The sequence below is a fragment of the Carex rostrata genome, chromosome 3 (genome assembly GCF_964058835.1).
Source record: "Carex rostrata chromosome 3, lpCarRost1.2, whole genome shotgun sequence".
Taxonomy (NCBI): Eukaryota; Viridiplantae; Streptophyta; class Magnoliopsida; order Poales; family Cyperaceae; genus Carex; species Carex rostrata.
Window position 1 is genome coordinate 8,292,673 of NC_135920.1, and position 13,695 is coordinate 8,306,367.

Consider the following 13,695-nt stretch of genomic DNA (forward strand, 5'->3'; position numbering starts at 1 on the left):
TATCCGCTCCGTTTTCACCCCTATACAAGAGTCATCATCTGATACACTTTAAATTTTGTATGCACATATTTCAGAATAGAACCGTACGAATGTTAAAATGCAACAGACGACTATGTTGCCAGATTGAACCTACACTTTTTTCATTATTAATTGCTATTCTCGTAAAAGTAGGTTTTAATAATCTACGTATGTATCAAACCAATTATATTTTTTTTGTTTCAATAAAAGAATGTCCAGAGAAACAAAAAAGAAAAAAAAAACTTTACAATTTATTTCAGATGCAAGTAAAATAAACAATTACAATAAAAGGCGGGCCCATATAGCTCTGGGATGAACAATTGCCATATCCTTGATTCTGAAGATTAATTTTTGAGTATTGGTTATTGGGCTCTTGCTCTATTCTGGAAAAACATCGCTTTAATTCATCCCATTTTCTCGACACAACACAGATTCATTCAAATATTTTTTTTTTTGCACAACCTATTAAACTTTGTCCTGATTTCTATTTTTTGGTGCAACCCAATGAAAAAAAATTGCACATCTCAAGAAGCTTTGTCTAATTCATTGTTCATGTGATTTCTCTGCATTTGTTGAAGAACACAACTCAGATTTCTCTGTCCAAAGAGCTCAAGGCCGCGCGCACGCTCTCGACGCCCCCTCCCCGCTGTGACGCATGCACTCCTCGACAATGCTATGGGTGCTTGCTCCTCTTTTCGACTGGTGCTCTTGGACCAGTTAGAACTTAAAAAATTTAATTGTTTTCTTGTATGTGAAAGTTTGATTTTTTTTTTTTTTTTGAATAAGTACTTGTGATTGGTTAACTTGGTGCTTAACATTGAAATTAATTATGATTATATTAGCTAATGAGTTTAAATCTGATTACTCTTTTTCTAACCTAATCAAAATGATGAATCCACTCCTCACCACAATTCCGTTCAACGCTAACAACATTTTCAGCGGAAGAGGTTTTGTAAATTCCCTACCTTTTAAAATTTTTAATAAAAATATTCAACTTCTAAAATTATTATAAAAAATATTCCTAAGATTTGTGAGACCTTTATTTCTCTCTCCTTATCTCTTTTTTTTCTAAAGTCTAGCTTCTTGCTTCATTTACAACTCAAATAATTTTTTTTTTCAAATTTGCAATAATTATATTTCAATTTTTTCTTAGTTAATGAAAAAAATAAAGCAGAAGAAGATAAAACGAGCTTGAAATAGCGGTAATATTTAAATAAGCGTGCCAAGTATTTAATATTTGAATAATAGCGTGCCTATCTCCTGTGATTTATAATGGAGAGTAACTAACTCTACAGTCGCAACAGTGGATTTTTTTTTTCTGAGGAAAAGCCCGTACTACAACAGTGGTTACAGTAGACCCACCCACGAGGCCAACGCCGACCTTTGTCGTCAAGCGCAAGCCCTTTTTCGTAATTCCATCTCTCTCTTTCCCAGTCTAACAACCTCTCAATTCTTTCTTCTTCACACCACTTACCAGTTACCTCCCCTGTCTCTTCCTCCTTCCTCTCAAACCCAGCCATGGTTTCCCTCTCCAACTCTCCGATTCCATCTTCCCACAGCCCCTGCACCTCCTCCATTCCAATCAACCACTCGCTCGTTCGGTCCGTGCGAACCGTCCGTTCTAACATACCCCATCCCGAACCCGATCACCCCTCATCCGAACCCGAATGCGATTTGGGTACGAGCCTGACCGACTCCTTTATTGACACATGCCTCTGTGAGCTGGCCGCGACAGTTGCTCCCTCCGCCAGCAAATCTCATGGACTTGACAACTCCATTACCTCGGGGATTCTGGAATTATCTCGCGATTTCTCCGATTATTCCAGCTTTAATTCTGATATTTCAGGGGAGCTTGAACGGCTAGCTTCGGTGACCCGCTCGGAGTCACCTAACAGCCCCTCCCCAGATCTGCCTGATCTAGACTTAACCTCGTCGGAACTACTGGAGACGATGCCACTGGAGAGCTTGGAGCCAGTCGTTAAATTATGCATTGAGAAACTTTCGACTTCTCTGGAAGAAGAGAAAAGAAGAGCAGCAGCGCGAATCAGATTACTCGCAAAACACCGCTCAGACCTTCGCGAATTGATAGGCGCCTCCGGAGCAATCCCAGTACTGATCCCATTGCTAAAGAGCACCGACCCGGCTACCCAGGAGAGTGCCGTGACTGCTCTCCTCAATCTTTCCTTAGAAGAGACCAACAAGGCAGCTATAACCACTGCCGGGGCAATCAAACCTCTTGTCTATGCCTTACGTACCGGTACAGGGATTGCAAAGCAGAATGCTGCTTGCGCGCTGTTAAGCCTTTCCATGATCGAAGATAACCGTGCAACAATTGGGGCATGCGGGGCGATCCCTCCATTGGTTTCTCTTCTAGTTCACGGCTCGACACGCGGCAAGAAGGATGCTTTGACGACACTGTACAAGTTGTGTTCGATCAAACGCAACAAAGAGAGAGCAGTGGATGCTGGGGCTGTTGGATGGCTTGTCAGATTAGTTGCGGAAGGGGGGTTATCAGAGAAGGCAATGGTGGTATTGGGAAGTCTGGCAGGGGTGCCTGAGGGGAAGGAGGCGATTGTCGAGGAAGGTGGTATACAGGCATTCGTTGAGGCAATAGAAGATGGGCCCGCAAAAGGAAAGGAATTTGCCGTGGCAGTATTGCTGCAGCTTTGTGCTGATAGTGGGCTTAACCGGGCCCTGCTTGTCAGAGAAGGAGCGATACCGCCACTTGTCGCATTATCACAGGCCGGGTCAGCACGTGCCAAGCAGAAGGTTTTCTATTTGTTTTGATCTTGTTATTCAGGAGTAAAAATTGTGAAACAACCTTCAAATAACCGAGCTTTTGAACCCTTTTTTCAGGCTGAGACACTTCTTGGGTATTTACGGGAGCAGCGGCAAGACGGTGGCGGGGCCGCTCAGACAAGCTTGGCCAGGTAAAAGGAAAAAATTACTTGGCAAATTATGGTAAAATGGTGCTGGTGTACTATACAAGTTTTTGCTGGTAGTATAGGAGAGGTGTGGCTGTGTAAATAAGAGGTGTTCAGATTGTATGCTTGGTTTTTTTTTTTTTTTGCCTTTCTAATTTTCGGTGTGAATAGTCGTTTTTGTGATGGATTATGCGTGTTACTGACATGAGAGGAGGTTTTTTGTTTCTCTGTTTGTCGATTTAGTCGATGTGTTGTATAGAGTTAGATTATATCTCTTGCTATATTATGTTATGAGTTGTTTGTTTGAAACCAGGAACTGCGATGTATTCGTTCTGTACATTTCACGTGTCTAATCTCATTTGTATGTCACTTGTCTTTTGGATCAGATTTACATAAAATTACTTCCTTAAAAATGCAAATCGGATCATTAGTCCGTTCGATTTAAATTGTTCAGCTTGAATTGGATTAGTACAACCCTACTTTGTCATAAAAACAAGAGAAAATTATGTATGAGGTCAATAAACTATGGAGTAATGTTGAATAATTAAGAGGTATCATTTAATGTTTTCCCAAGACACTTATCTTACACAGTTACATGAAAAGAACAGAGTGACATAGACAGGGGCCGAGGTAAGAAGGGACAATCGGTGAATTGCTCTCTATTTTAAAAAAAATGTATTTATGTATGGTTTTTTTATATAAATTAGATTAAAATACTATAGTACTATAAAATTTATTTCATTTTCCGCAAAAAAGAGTTCATACAATTAACTCTTAATAGTTTGGAAGTCCGTCTCCGGACATAAACAGCATTACAAGTCGAAATGTGACCTACTGAGTAAAAGAATGACGCTATTTTTATATATTTTCCTTGATTAGATTTTAATTTCAAGTATTGGGATTGAAAAGTAATCTTTAGCCCTTCAGTAGAGATTCAATATATTGAGGTAAATATTTTAACAAAACAGTTTTGGCTTCATACATCACAAATACTATAGAATCAAAACAGCACCCCATATGATTCGAGCGCTAGATGAATCTAAAACTGTTCCGTTAAAATCGTTCGTTACCCTATATTTGCTACCTAATTTCTCATATAAATAGATTCACTTTTTTTTTTTTTGAGGTGAATAATTAGATTCACTCAATGCACCTGAATGCGCATAATATAAACTAGATGTTTCGTTGCTTAAATCTTTCTCTGTGTAGATGACCTAAAGTACACGCTTGAACAGAAAGAAAGAAAGAAAGAAAGAAAGAAAAAGATGTTTCAGTCATTGATTATGTGCATCAGTACATGCTATTATATCAATGATTAATCAAACATTGATATTATGTCAAGACTGGGCATATTGGAAGGCAAGCATTACACCAGCCACATGCATTGGCAAATTGGTCCCGAAATTTTTTTGCAAAATGAAATGGTAGTGCAAGACATAAGTGCACTGACAAACATCCGCCTGGAGACCGAATTAGATAGGATTCATTTCAAGTTAGAAAATAGTACTTTGTTTTTCCAATTTAGGGATGTAGCTTTCAGTTTCAAGTTATTTTTTAATTCCAGGTTAAAGGAGTAATTTCTATTTTTCAATTTATATTCCAAATGTAACAGTAGGAACTAGCAACCAGGTGGATGTGATGTTAGGTGAAGATGTAAAACGCTTTCAGATCAATGAAATTTGCCTATGGGCTTCTAACTAAAAAAAATGATTAACCAAACAAATGATGCTTTAAGCAATAAGCATAGTTTGTCTGTTGAACTGCTCGCTTTAAGGATTTCAAACTGCTCACGCAACCTGACAGCCTGTATCCTCATCATTTGCTTTTCAACATATTTTGCTTATGCGCTATTAATATATGCATGGAAAAAGAATAGATACGTGTACGTACAGATTAGAAATTAGCCATGCTCCAAAGTTGAGGACCCATTATTCAATCATTGATCAATTGCACAGATAATAGGACTTACATCTTGTAAATGTTAAAATATTCCTTAAGTGTAATTTGTTCGGATTATATTTTTTCATTAAAACTTCGATTTTGACTATCGTCGATTCCAAGATAACAAGATTTCACAATTTCTTCGCATATAAATAGTTCCTGAAATGAAATGCCCAAAAATTAAGTAATTTTTCTACACAACATTTATTTTTCTTTTAGAAATTAAACAATTAAATAATCAGAAAAGGGATTGATTGGTTTTTTCTTTGAAAAATAGATGGAACTGTTCATAAGTGCGGTTTCGATATTTTCATGGGCATAGATCATATATTTTCCATATGAACTCCAAATTTTATGATATTAGGCTCCCATAAAACAATACTTCATAAAATATATTTTCATATATAAGTAGTTGAGTTTTGCTAACAACCGTTATCATGCCATCTAATGCTAACAATCTAGATCTTACTTTCTCATGCTCGAACAGGGGATATCTGACTCTCTCAACAAGATCAACATATTAAATTCTTACAAAATACCAAAAGTTACTAAATTTTGAATTTGTTGACATCTTTTGTCGGATATTTGAAAAAAAACCATAAATACTAAAACAATGCAAATATTTGCATATCAAGTAGGACCATCTTTAAATATCCGTAACATATTTAAATCATTCTAAAAATGGAAAAAATGATTTTTACAAGATTTTTCATACGTAGGTTATAGTGAGCAGCTTTGATCAACCGTTTGAATGTGAAAAAAGAAATAAGATCTTACCCAATAGGATATTATTCGAAATACTAACTTTAGTTCATTAGCCTAACTTTAATTAGTTTTGTAATTAAGTTACAAAAAAATTATTATTTTGGGAGTTGATTGATAATGGAATACTTTTGCAAAATATAGGTCAATTTAAAAAAAAAATCATAGAAACTTCACTGTAAATGTATTACAAAATCTAGTCAAATGGAAACGAAAACTTGCCATGTGTTTAGCTTTTTTGGCAACCTGAGATTATAAATAGAGGAGGGATCAAGTTACAACATTTTTTGAGTTACAACAAGTTACAACAAGCATTATTTACATTTTCAAACTCCAAATCGTCGATCCAAACCGTTAGATGTGATCTCTACAATAAAATGTGTTTGGAGACCAAATTTTACATTTTTTGAAATTTTTTTACTATTTATTAAGATGGGTACAAAATTCAATGGTATGAATTTGACTAGTTTTTGTACCCACCTTAATAAATAGTAAAAAAATTGCAAAAAATGTAAAATTTGGTCTCCAAGCATATTTTATTGTAGAGATCACATCTAACGGTTTGGATCGACGATTTGGAGTTTGAAAATGTAAATAATGCTTGTTGTAACTTGTTGTAACTCAAAAAATGTTGTAACTTGATCCCCCCTCTTATAAATATTGTAGTTCAGTTGAACAAAAATATGAACGAGCAATACCGTGAAATAAAAAAACATATTAGATTGTCGGTGTAAAAAATTTAGTAATTTTAAATAAAATTCATTTTTTTTATTAAAGAGCTTGAGCATCTAAAAATATGTTATTTTCGAAAATTAAATTTGCGTTTCTCTACTAGTGCCGCTGCACTATGCTTACGGTTTGAAAGAAAAAAAGAAAGAAAGAGAAAATCATAAAAAAGATGTTTGTAAATTCATTATAGAATATTAGTTAAAATAAAAGCTATCTTTTTTAGAGACATAAATCATCCAAATCACATCCTGATGGAAAATATATGATCCAATCATAGTATCATACACATTGTAAAAAGGATATTGGAATGTTGGGACGTTGAAAATGCCTATATTTTGAAAATCAGCTTACTTTTTCGTACATATATTTTTTCGTTACAACTTTGCCTATTTAAAAAATGGATGGTGAAATGTTCTTATCTATTTAAAAAAATGAATTACAAGTTATATGATTGAGTCTTAAATCAGAAAGCCGGAATCAATGCATATTAAAAACACATGAATGCACTGGTTGAAGCTTTGTGTTAATTTTTCTATTTCATTTTTTTTTCCTATGGTTGAACACAATTCCATTCAAAAAGAATTAATAATAATAAATGGAGTTTTCCTTTGTGATGAGGAGGGTTCCAATGCCTCATTTTTTTTCATACCTCATATTTTATATTTTCGTTTTCAAAGTCCAAATTGTCGATCCGAACCGTTCAACAAAATATTTATACTAAAATATGCATGGAGATGAAATTTTATATTTTTTAGAATTTGTTTGCTATTTTTTAAGATAGGTACAAAATCACTGTTTTTGAACCGTTCAAAAAATAATGATTTTCTACCCATCTTAAAAAATAGTAAAAAAATTTCAAAAATTATAAAATTTCATCCCTAACCATATTTTAGTATGGATATTATGTTGAACGGTTCGGATCGACAATTTAGACTTTGAATATGAAGAAAATGAAGATATAAAATATGAGATATGATTAGATATAAAAAAAAAATGAGGCATTGGAACCCTCATTTAATAAAATGTAAGCAGTATTATTCTAGAATGCTAGCTGTATTCCTTTATTAATTCCCTGACAGCGAGATAATTCCTGTTTTTGGTGCCGGCCCCTTCTATTCTTCCTCTTCATCTCCTTATCCTTTTGCATTTAATACATCAGATCAGAGATCTTATCTCTTTCTTTAATTCCGACAAGGTGATTACCCCGGATATGTATTTCAAAATTTTTTTTTTTTTTCTTATAGTTTCACTGACGCTATATATCATAACCGGTGCAATCAAATAAAAAGTAAATTTATGTCTGTACAAGCTTTGGCGAATTGGTTTGCATCTAAGATTCTAATTACTGGAAGAATATATTTGATGGTTCTAGGCAGGTAGTATCACTGAGTTTATTCAGAATTGTATCATCCCTTGTTTTAACAAAATAGACAATTGGATCGCTGGAAAAAGAAATTTGAACTTTATCATGGTCTAATTTACGAGTGATACACTCCTGTACGGATTTTACGCATGTACGAGTTGGTTTTGTTTTTAGATGGTAAAAAAAAGTTGGAAATTTTTGAGGAATAAATGCATACAAATAAACTTTAATTACAAGGTGAGTTTTCAAAACTCCTAATGATATATGAAACAAACTTCAAAATACAAACATCAAGCGCTTTTTTTTTTTTTTTAAGGTTGGCAGTGCCAACAATATATTGATAAGAAAATCAAAGGTTTATTTACAATACTATGCATATAAGTAAGCTAAAAATGAAAAAGAATAACATGAAAAAAGAAAATATAAGCTCTATACATACATATTTCTATTTCTAGCTCTAGCATGATTATTTTTTCAAATGGTAGATAGAATTGTGAGTTGCATAACGTATGCTCCCGCGTGTTCGATATCATCGCCCCTTCGCTCCACCTTAAATAGTGCACAGCCAATGCATGATAGTGATAGTCGTTTCATTAATTAAGATGTCCACTGGTTTACTTTTGTATGAAAAAAATCTTCTATTCCTTTCTCCTCATGTGTGGTCATAATCAATTGTAATATTAATCAAGAGTGGCACACAGATTACAAATATTGCAACAAAAATAAATGAAAATCCTATAATTTATTTGAAAACCCTCATTTTTCATTCCGAAATGGGTGAAATAGTAATTAATAATTGGTTTAATTAAACTTCCTCCTCATGTGTGGTCCCTAAAATTTTAAATTCTGAAGTGAAGACTGAAGAGAAACAAAACAAGAAAAATTAATTAAATTGTATATTACAAGTACAGACTACCTGGAATTGCACCTTCAAATGAAACATCATTATTGCAAGCAATTAAATATCATTAATAAAAAGCAATAAAACCTAGATCAGTGACATTTTTTTAATATATCGACAGACTTTGTAACTGTTTCCTATTTTCAGACTCAAATTTCTTAAGATAGTTTCAGAGATTTGATACAAAGTCCAGCAATTTTTAATGTGAAATGTGATAATTTCAAAATTTCAGATAAAATAAATATTTAAAATTGGGACTTCCATCTTTATCTAAAAATAAATAAAAGTCAGACGCAAGTATTATAAGATCATAAATTCTAACCTATTGCAACTAAAATTTTGAGAAGAGATGGAGGAAAGAGGTGGAGAAAGACTCAAGGACTAAATGATAAAATCACAAAAGAGGATTTAGATATTGAAAATTTGCAATAAGTTCTCTGGTGAGATGTAGAGGACTTATTGCAAAATCAGAAAATTGAGATTAAAAACGATGTTGAAATGTAGTTCTATTTTATAAACGCTGAAAAGAATTTGCAAAAATTATGAAGTATAAAGAATAAAATTTATAATTTTAATTTGTAGAGGAGGTATTACAAAACATAGAGAAATACAAATGGAATGGTACTGTATTTCCTTAATCTGTTGATTACAACTGGTGCTCTATATAGAGTTTTGTCTAATTATAATTATGTCACTAACAGATTGCACAATGTTTCTGACAGTCTAACAAACTAATTAATAGAATGTTTGTTAACCTAAAGATTAATTTTGATACAACGAATTCTACTGCCTACTGGACATGTCCAGTGTTTGTCTATCAGGAGGTTTAGCTATTCCTATCAATCCTTAAATCCGCCTTGCGGCAAACGTATTATTAACAACTATGAAAAATCGACAATAAACAAAATGTAATATTACATAAAGAAATATTTCATTACAAACGAGAAATAATACTTGTAGTTTCGAGAGCAAGTTTAACAAAATGAAATCTGCTCCTATTCTCAAAGAATATAAGAACTTTTCTCTTTTTATTTTGTGTCTGAGATAGACAAAAATTGAGAAAGGGACCCTCTTCTCAATATGTGTCTATCTCTTTGAAAATAAATAGACATAAATTGAGAAGAGAGGGTCCTCCTATTCTTAAAAATAGGAGCAGACATTGATCCAAGTTTACTGGAGTATATGCATTATACTATAAAATAATAAAAGATGTTGCAAGCTTGCAATAAATAATCATGGGCTGATAGCAGACGCATGAGCAATAAAATAATAAAAGCTGGCCGGTTCATGAGATATGCTTTTGCAGCAGCAAGATCTCTGTTAAAAGGAAGCGTATAAAATCTTCATGAGAAGAGGAAAAAACACCTGGTTATGATCCCATATCCTAGCACCATGCGTCAAAAGCCGAAAGACAACCGTACTGAACATGGGCTAGAGCGTGAACTATCGCTGCTTTACCTATTTTCTGGTTTTTCTTTAGGAAAAAATCATAAAAAAAAATTACAATTTTAATGGTATTTTCATTTAAAATGTTAACAAAAAAAATTAAAGAATGAGTGAAGAAAAATGCAAGACCATGTGCGTAGTCAGGATTTTTATCTGAGATAGACAATATCAATTATTGGTAAAAGTAGCGGATTGTGAAGTGTTGTGAATTAATTAATAGAATAGCTACTATTTGAGAATAGTAGATGAGAATAGTGATTTTTGAAAGAGTGTGAGAATAGTGTTGATATGGTGCTATTCGGAATAGCGAAAATGTTGTTTGGATTAAACATTTAGAATAATGATGGAGGGATTGAACATTTAAGAGAGCACCAATTGTTATTCTAATTTTTTGTAGGAATAGTAGAACAACGCTATTCTCGTTGTTCCGAATAACAATTGAGTATGTTTGGATGGAATGGAACAGCGTTATTCTCGCTATTCTCAGTACATCCAAACATAGTCTTATTGTATAGGTTATTCAGTAGGGATAGACAAAATTTTATATAGAGGTAGATTTCAACCTACTTATATATAGATCTATATTCAGTTGTATATAATCTGTATTTTGCAGTTTAGGCGGCTCACTATAAGTATTCGATGTAAACACCTATTGTGCAAGCGTAAGGCACTCGATTATTCGAATAAATTGTGTTTATAACATAAATAAACAAGAGAGTTGTGAAATAGTTTAAATAAAACGTACAAGTTGTTGATATAATATTGTTTAACTGACATAATGTAAGGCGTTTTGTGAGAGAATATTGATGGCCATGTCAATCTTAAGAGCATTGGAAATTTTCATTTTATTTTTATTTTTATAGATGGTATAAACACTTTTTGCATTTTATATGAACACGTTATACAATATGTAAAAACGTTTTTATTTTCTGAAAATTATGTCTGAGTTGGTTGTCACGAGGTGTTGACTGTCTGGATATTTTACAATTGTATGAAAAAATCTACATTCATCCAATTGGTGACAGAGCCACATTGAATCAGGAATAAGCATATTTTGAATACCGAATATAGGTATATGTATAATCAAGGGTAGATAGATTTTGGCTATCTCTGAACAGCCCACATTATAAAGTAGTTAATTTACGGTAGTCTACAACCGCTAGTCGTACTAATATATATTTTTTATTCGCCTACCCCTGCTAAAACTTCTAACTATAGTCATGCATCCAACCAAATATATTATGAGATGCATCATGCATGCATAGAGTGCATGATTTGAGATGCTATTATCACACCACAAAATTAATCCTAACTTTTCTTTGTTGACAAGGTTGCTTTTTAGTTCTCCTCAACGTGGTTAATCAAAAAAGGAAGAGGGTTCAATAAAAAAAAAAAATCAATAAAGAAACAAAAAGAAAAAGGGCTCGTCTCGTGTCAGAGTTCACACTTTTTGTGCGTGTTGACTGACTGCTCAAATTTTAGTTTGTCTTGGGCTGAATATTTTGTGGGCCCTTTTAAAATATTTGGGCCTAGGGAATTGCTAACAAGTAATAATCGCTTTATAGAAAGGAAACCCAAACACTGCCAAAGCTTCAATCAAGATAGGAAAAAAGGTGTAATGGACCAGAAAAAGAGATATCACAGTATGATATTTCAAGTAAAAGTATCCTCAATAGAAAGGGTGCCTTTTAAAAAGAATTTACATGAGGGCGTATTTGCAGTCTTTTCAAGTCCATTTGGTTTTAAGTGCACTCTGGGGCCCACCTCTCTAATTGAACTTAAATTTGGGTTTAAATAAATATCAGCACCTGAAACATCATTTTCAAGCCCAGCCCAAAACATAACAGCAGCGAGTTTGGGAATTGGGACAAAAATGTAAAATCGGGTAAAGAATTTGACAGAGCAAGTTTGGCTTCATGTAGAGCATAAATTATAGAACTAAAAAAACACTGTATATGATTCGTGCGTTGTATGAAGCTAAAACTGCTATGTTGCAATCTTTGGTCGTAAACCAACCCTACTTGATTTAACTCAAAAAATCTTGTGTGACTCGAACTTAAAACTAATTCGATTACGATCTGATTTGATTCAACACGAAACCTGAGCATAACTTAGTTTGACGACTCTCATGTCATCGAAGCTAGACTGATTCGAACCGACTCAATCTGATTCAACTCATTTGATATCAGTTTGAAAGTGTGCGTGGGGCTTAAATAGTGTACAGAGGACCTTAGAAGGATTAGGACTTTGTAAATATATTTTTTAATCAATATATTTGTTGTCGGCTTTTGCCGTCAACTATAAAAAAAATAAAAGATATCAGTTTCAAAGTAGCAAATCTAACTCGACACAAAAAATCTGCTTGACCCTATCAAATTTAATTGAAATCTACTCGGTTTGTTTTTCTACAAAAGCCTTTAACTTCTTAAAGTTTTCAAATATTCCTTATTTTATTTTGCAAAAGTAAACCTAACTCACTCTACTAAAATCATCTGTAAAAAGGAGAAAATACCCGTCATGGATTGCTGATCTATCGCGATAACTTTATAAGAAATCAAACTGACTTGAACCAACACCGTGATTTTATAATTTCTGAAATTAAACTAACTCGTTCCAATTTGGTCTTGATCCGAATCCGACCCATCAAGTTATCATCTCTAGACCAAGCAAGTATAAGAAAGCTTGACAAGATATATATCAAGAAACTTGTATTCCTTATTTTATTTTTTTTTAATTTAAACAGATAGGTCTTAATCAGGTTATACAAATTATTGCTAACATAGACAAATTATACAAAGCTCTAGGTACTAGCGTTGTGGAAATTACGAAATCATCTGGAAGAAAATTATATTATTTTATTCTTCCTTTCACAAATCAACAAATGATGTCAGTGCTTGCCTCGTTTACAGAAACAATTTGATGGAAGATTGGAAGCTAGCGACTAGCGTCTTCTTTAATCGACAGTTTATTTCACAATCACAATTAGACAGTTGACTTTAAATCCTTCCAAGTAATTTTTCTACGGGTCTTATCTCATCTTAGTCGCAGGTGACATTTGACTATGTGATCCGAATGACAACGCTATGTATAATTACAAAATTCTTTTTTGCGAAAAAAAAAAAGCACTTACCAATACAAGCGATCCAATAGACATTAGAGTCATCCGATTACATATGGATTCACGCAGAAAAATTAAAAATTCGTGCAGATCAAATTTATAAGAATCTTATTCCAGATCGGATAGCTCTCACCGATCCATCTAACAGCCCCCTTCCAAGCTTCTCTTTTTTGCAACGCATCGCTCAATGCGTTACAACGGTGTCACACCGTTGCAAGTTTTGTTGCAGTCATGTTACAGCAATTCATTACTGAGCATCAAATAGTTGTACAACAGATTGATTGCTTGATTGCACGATAACCTCTGCTATCGATCCAATTCAATTCAAGACAGTATAAGCTTATTTGAATTCGATATAAAATATTTGGTATAAATTATTAATTTATATATGGTTAAAGGCTTGGTTGTTGGTAGGTGACTACTACAGTTGTTAGGTTTCATATCTAGCTTATTCTAATTTGTTTGAAACTAAAGCTTTAATTGTTGTTGTTGT

General features: G+C 33.4%; 1 protein-coding gene across 1 annotated transcript; it reads left to right on the plus strand.

Annotated features, from left to right (window-relative positions):
- Positions 1–1,356: 1,356 nt before the first annotated feature.
- Positions 1,357–3,236, plus strand: LOC144551274 (ARM repeat superfamily protein). The gene is made up of 2 exons (XM_078299179.1): positions 1,357–2,787; positions 2,875–3,236. Exons 1-2 carry the CDS (start codon positions 1,537–1,539, stop codon positions 2,950–2,952), a joined length of 1,329 nt encoding a protein of 442 aa, XP_078155305.1. The 5' UTR covers positions 1,357–1,536; the 3' UTR covers positions 2,953–3,236.
- Positions 3,237–13,695: the final 10,459 nt, after the last annotated feature.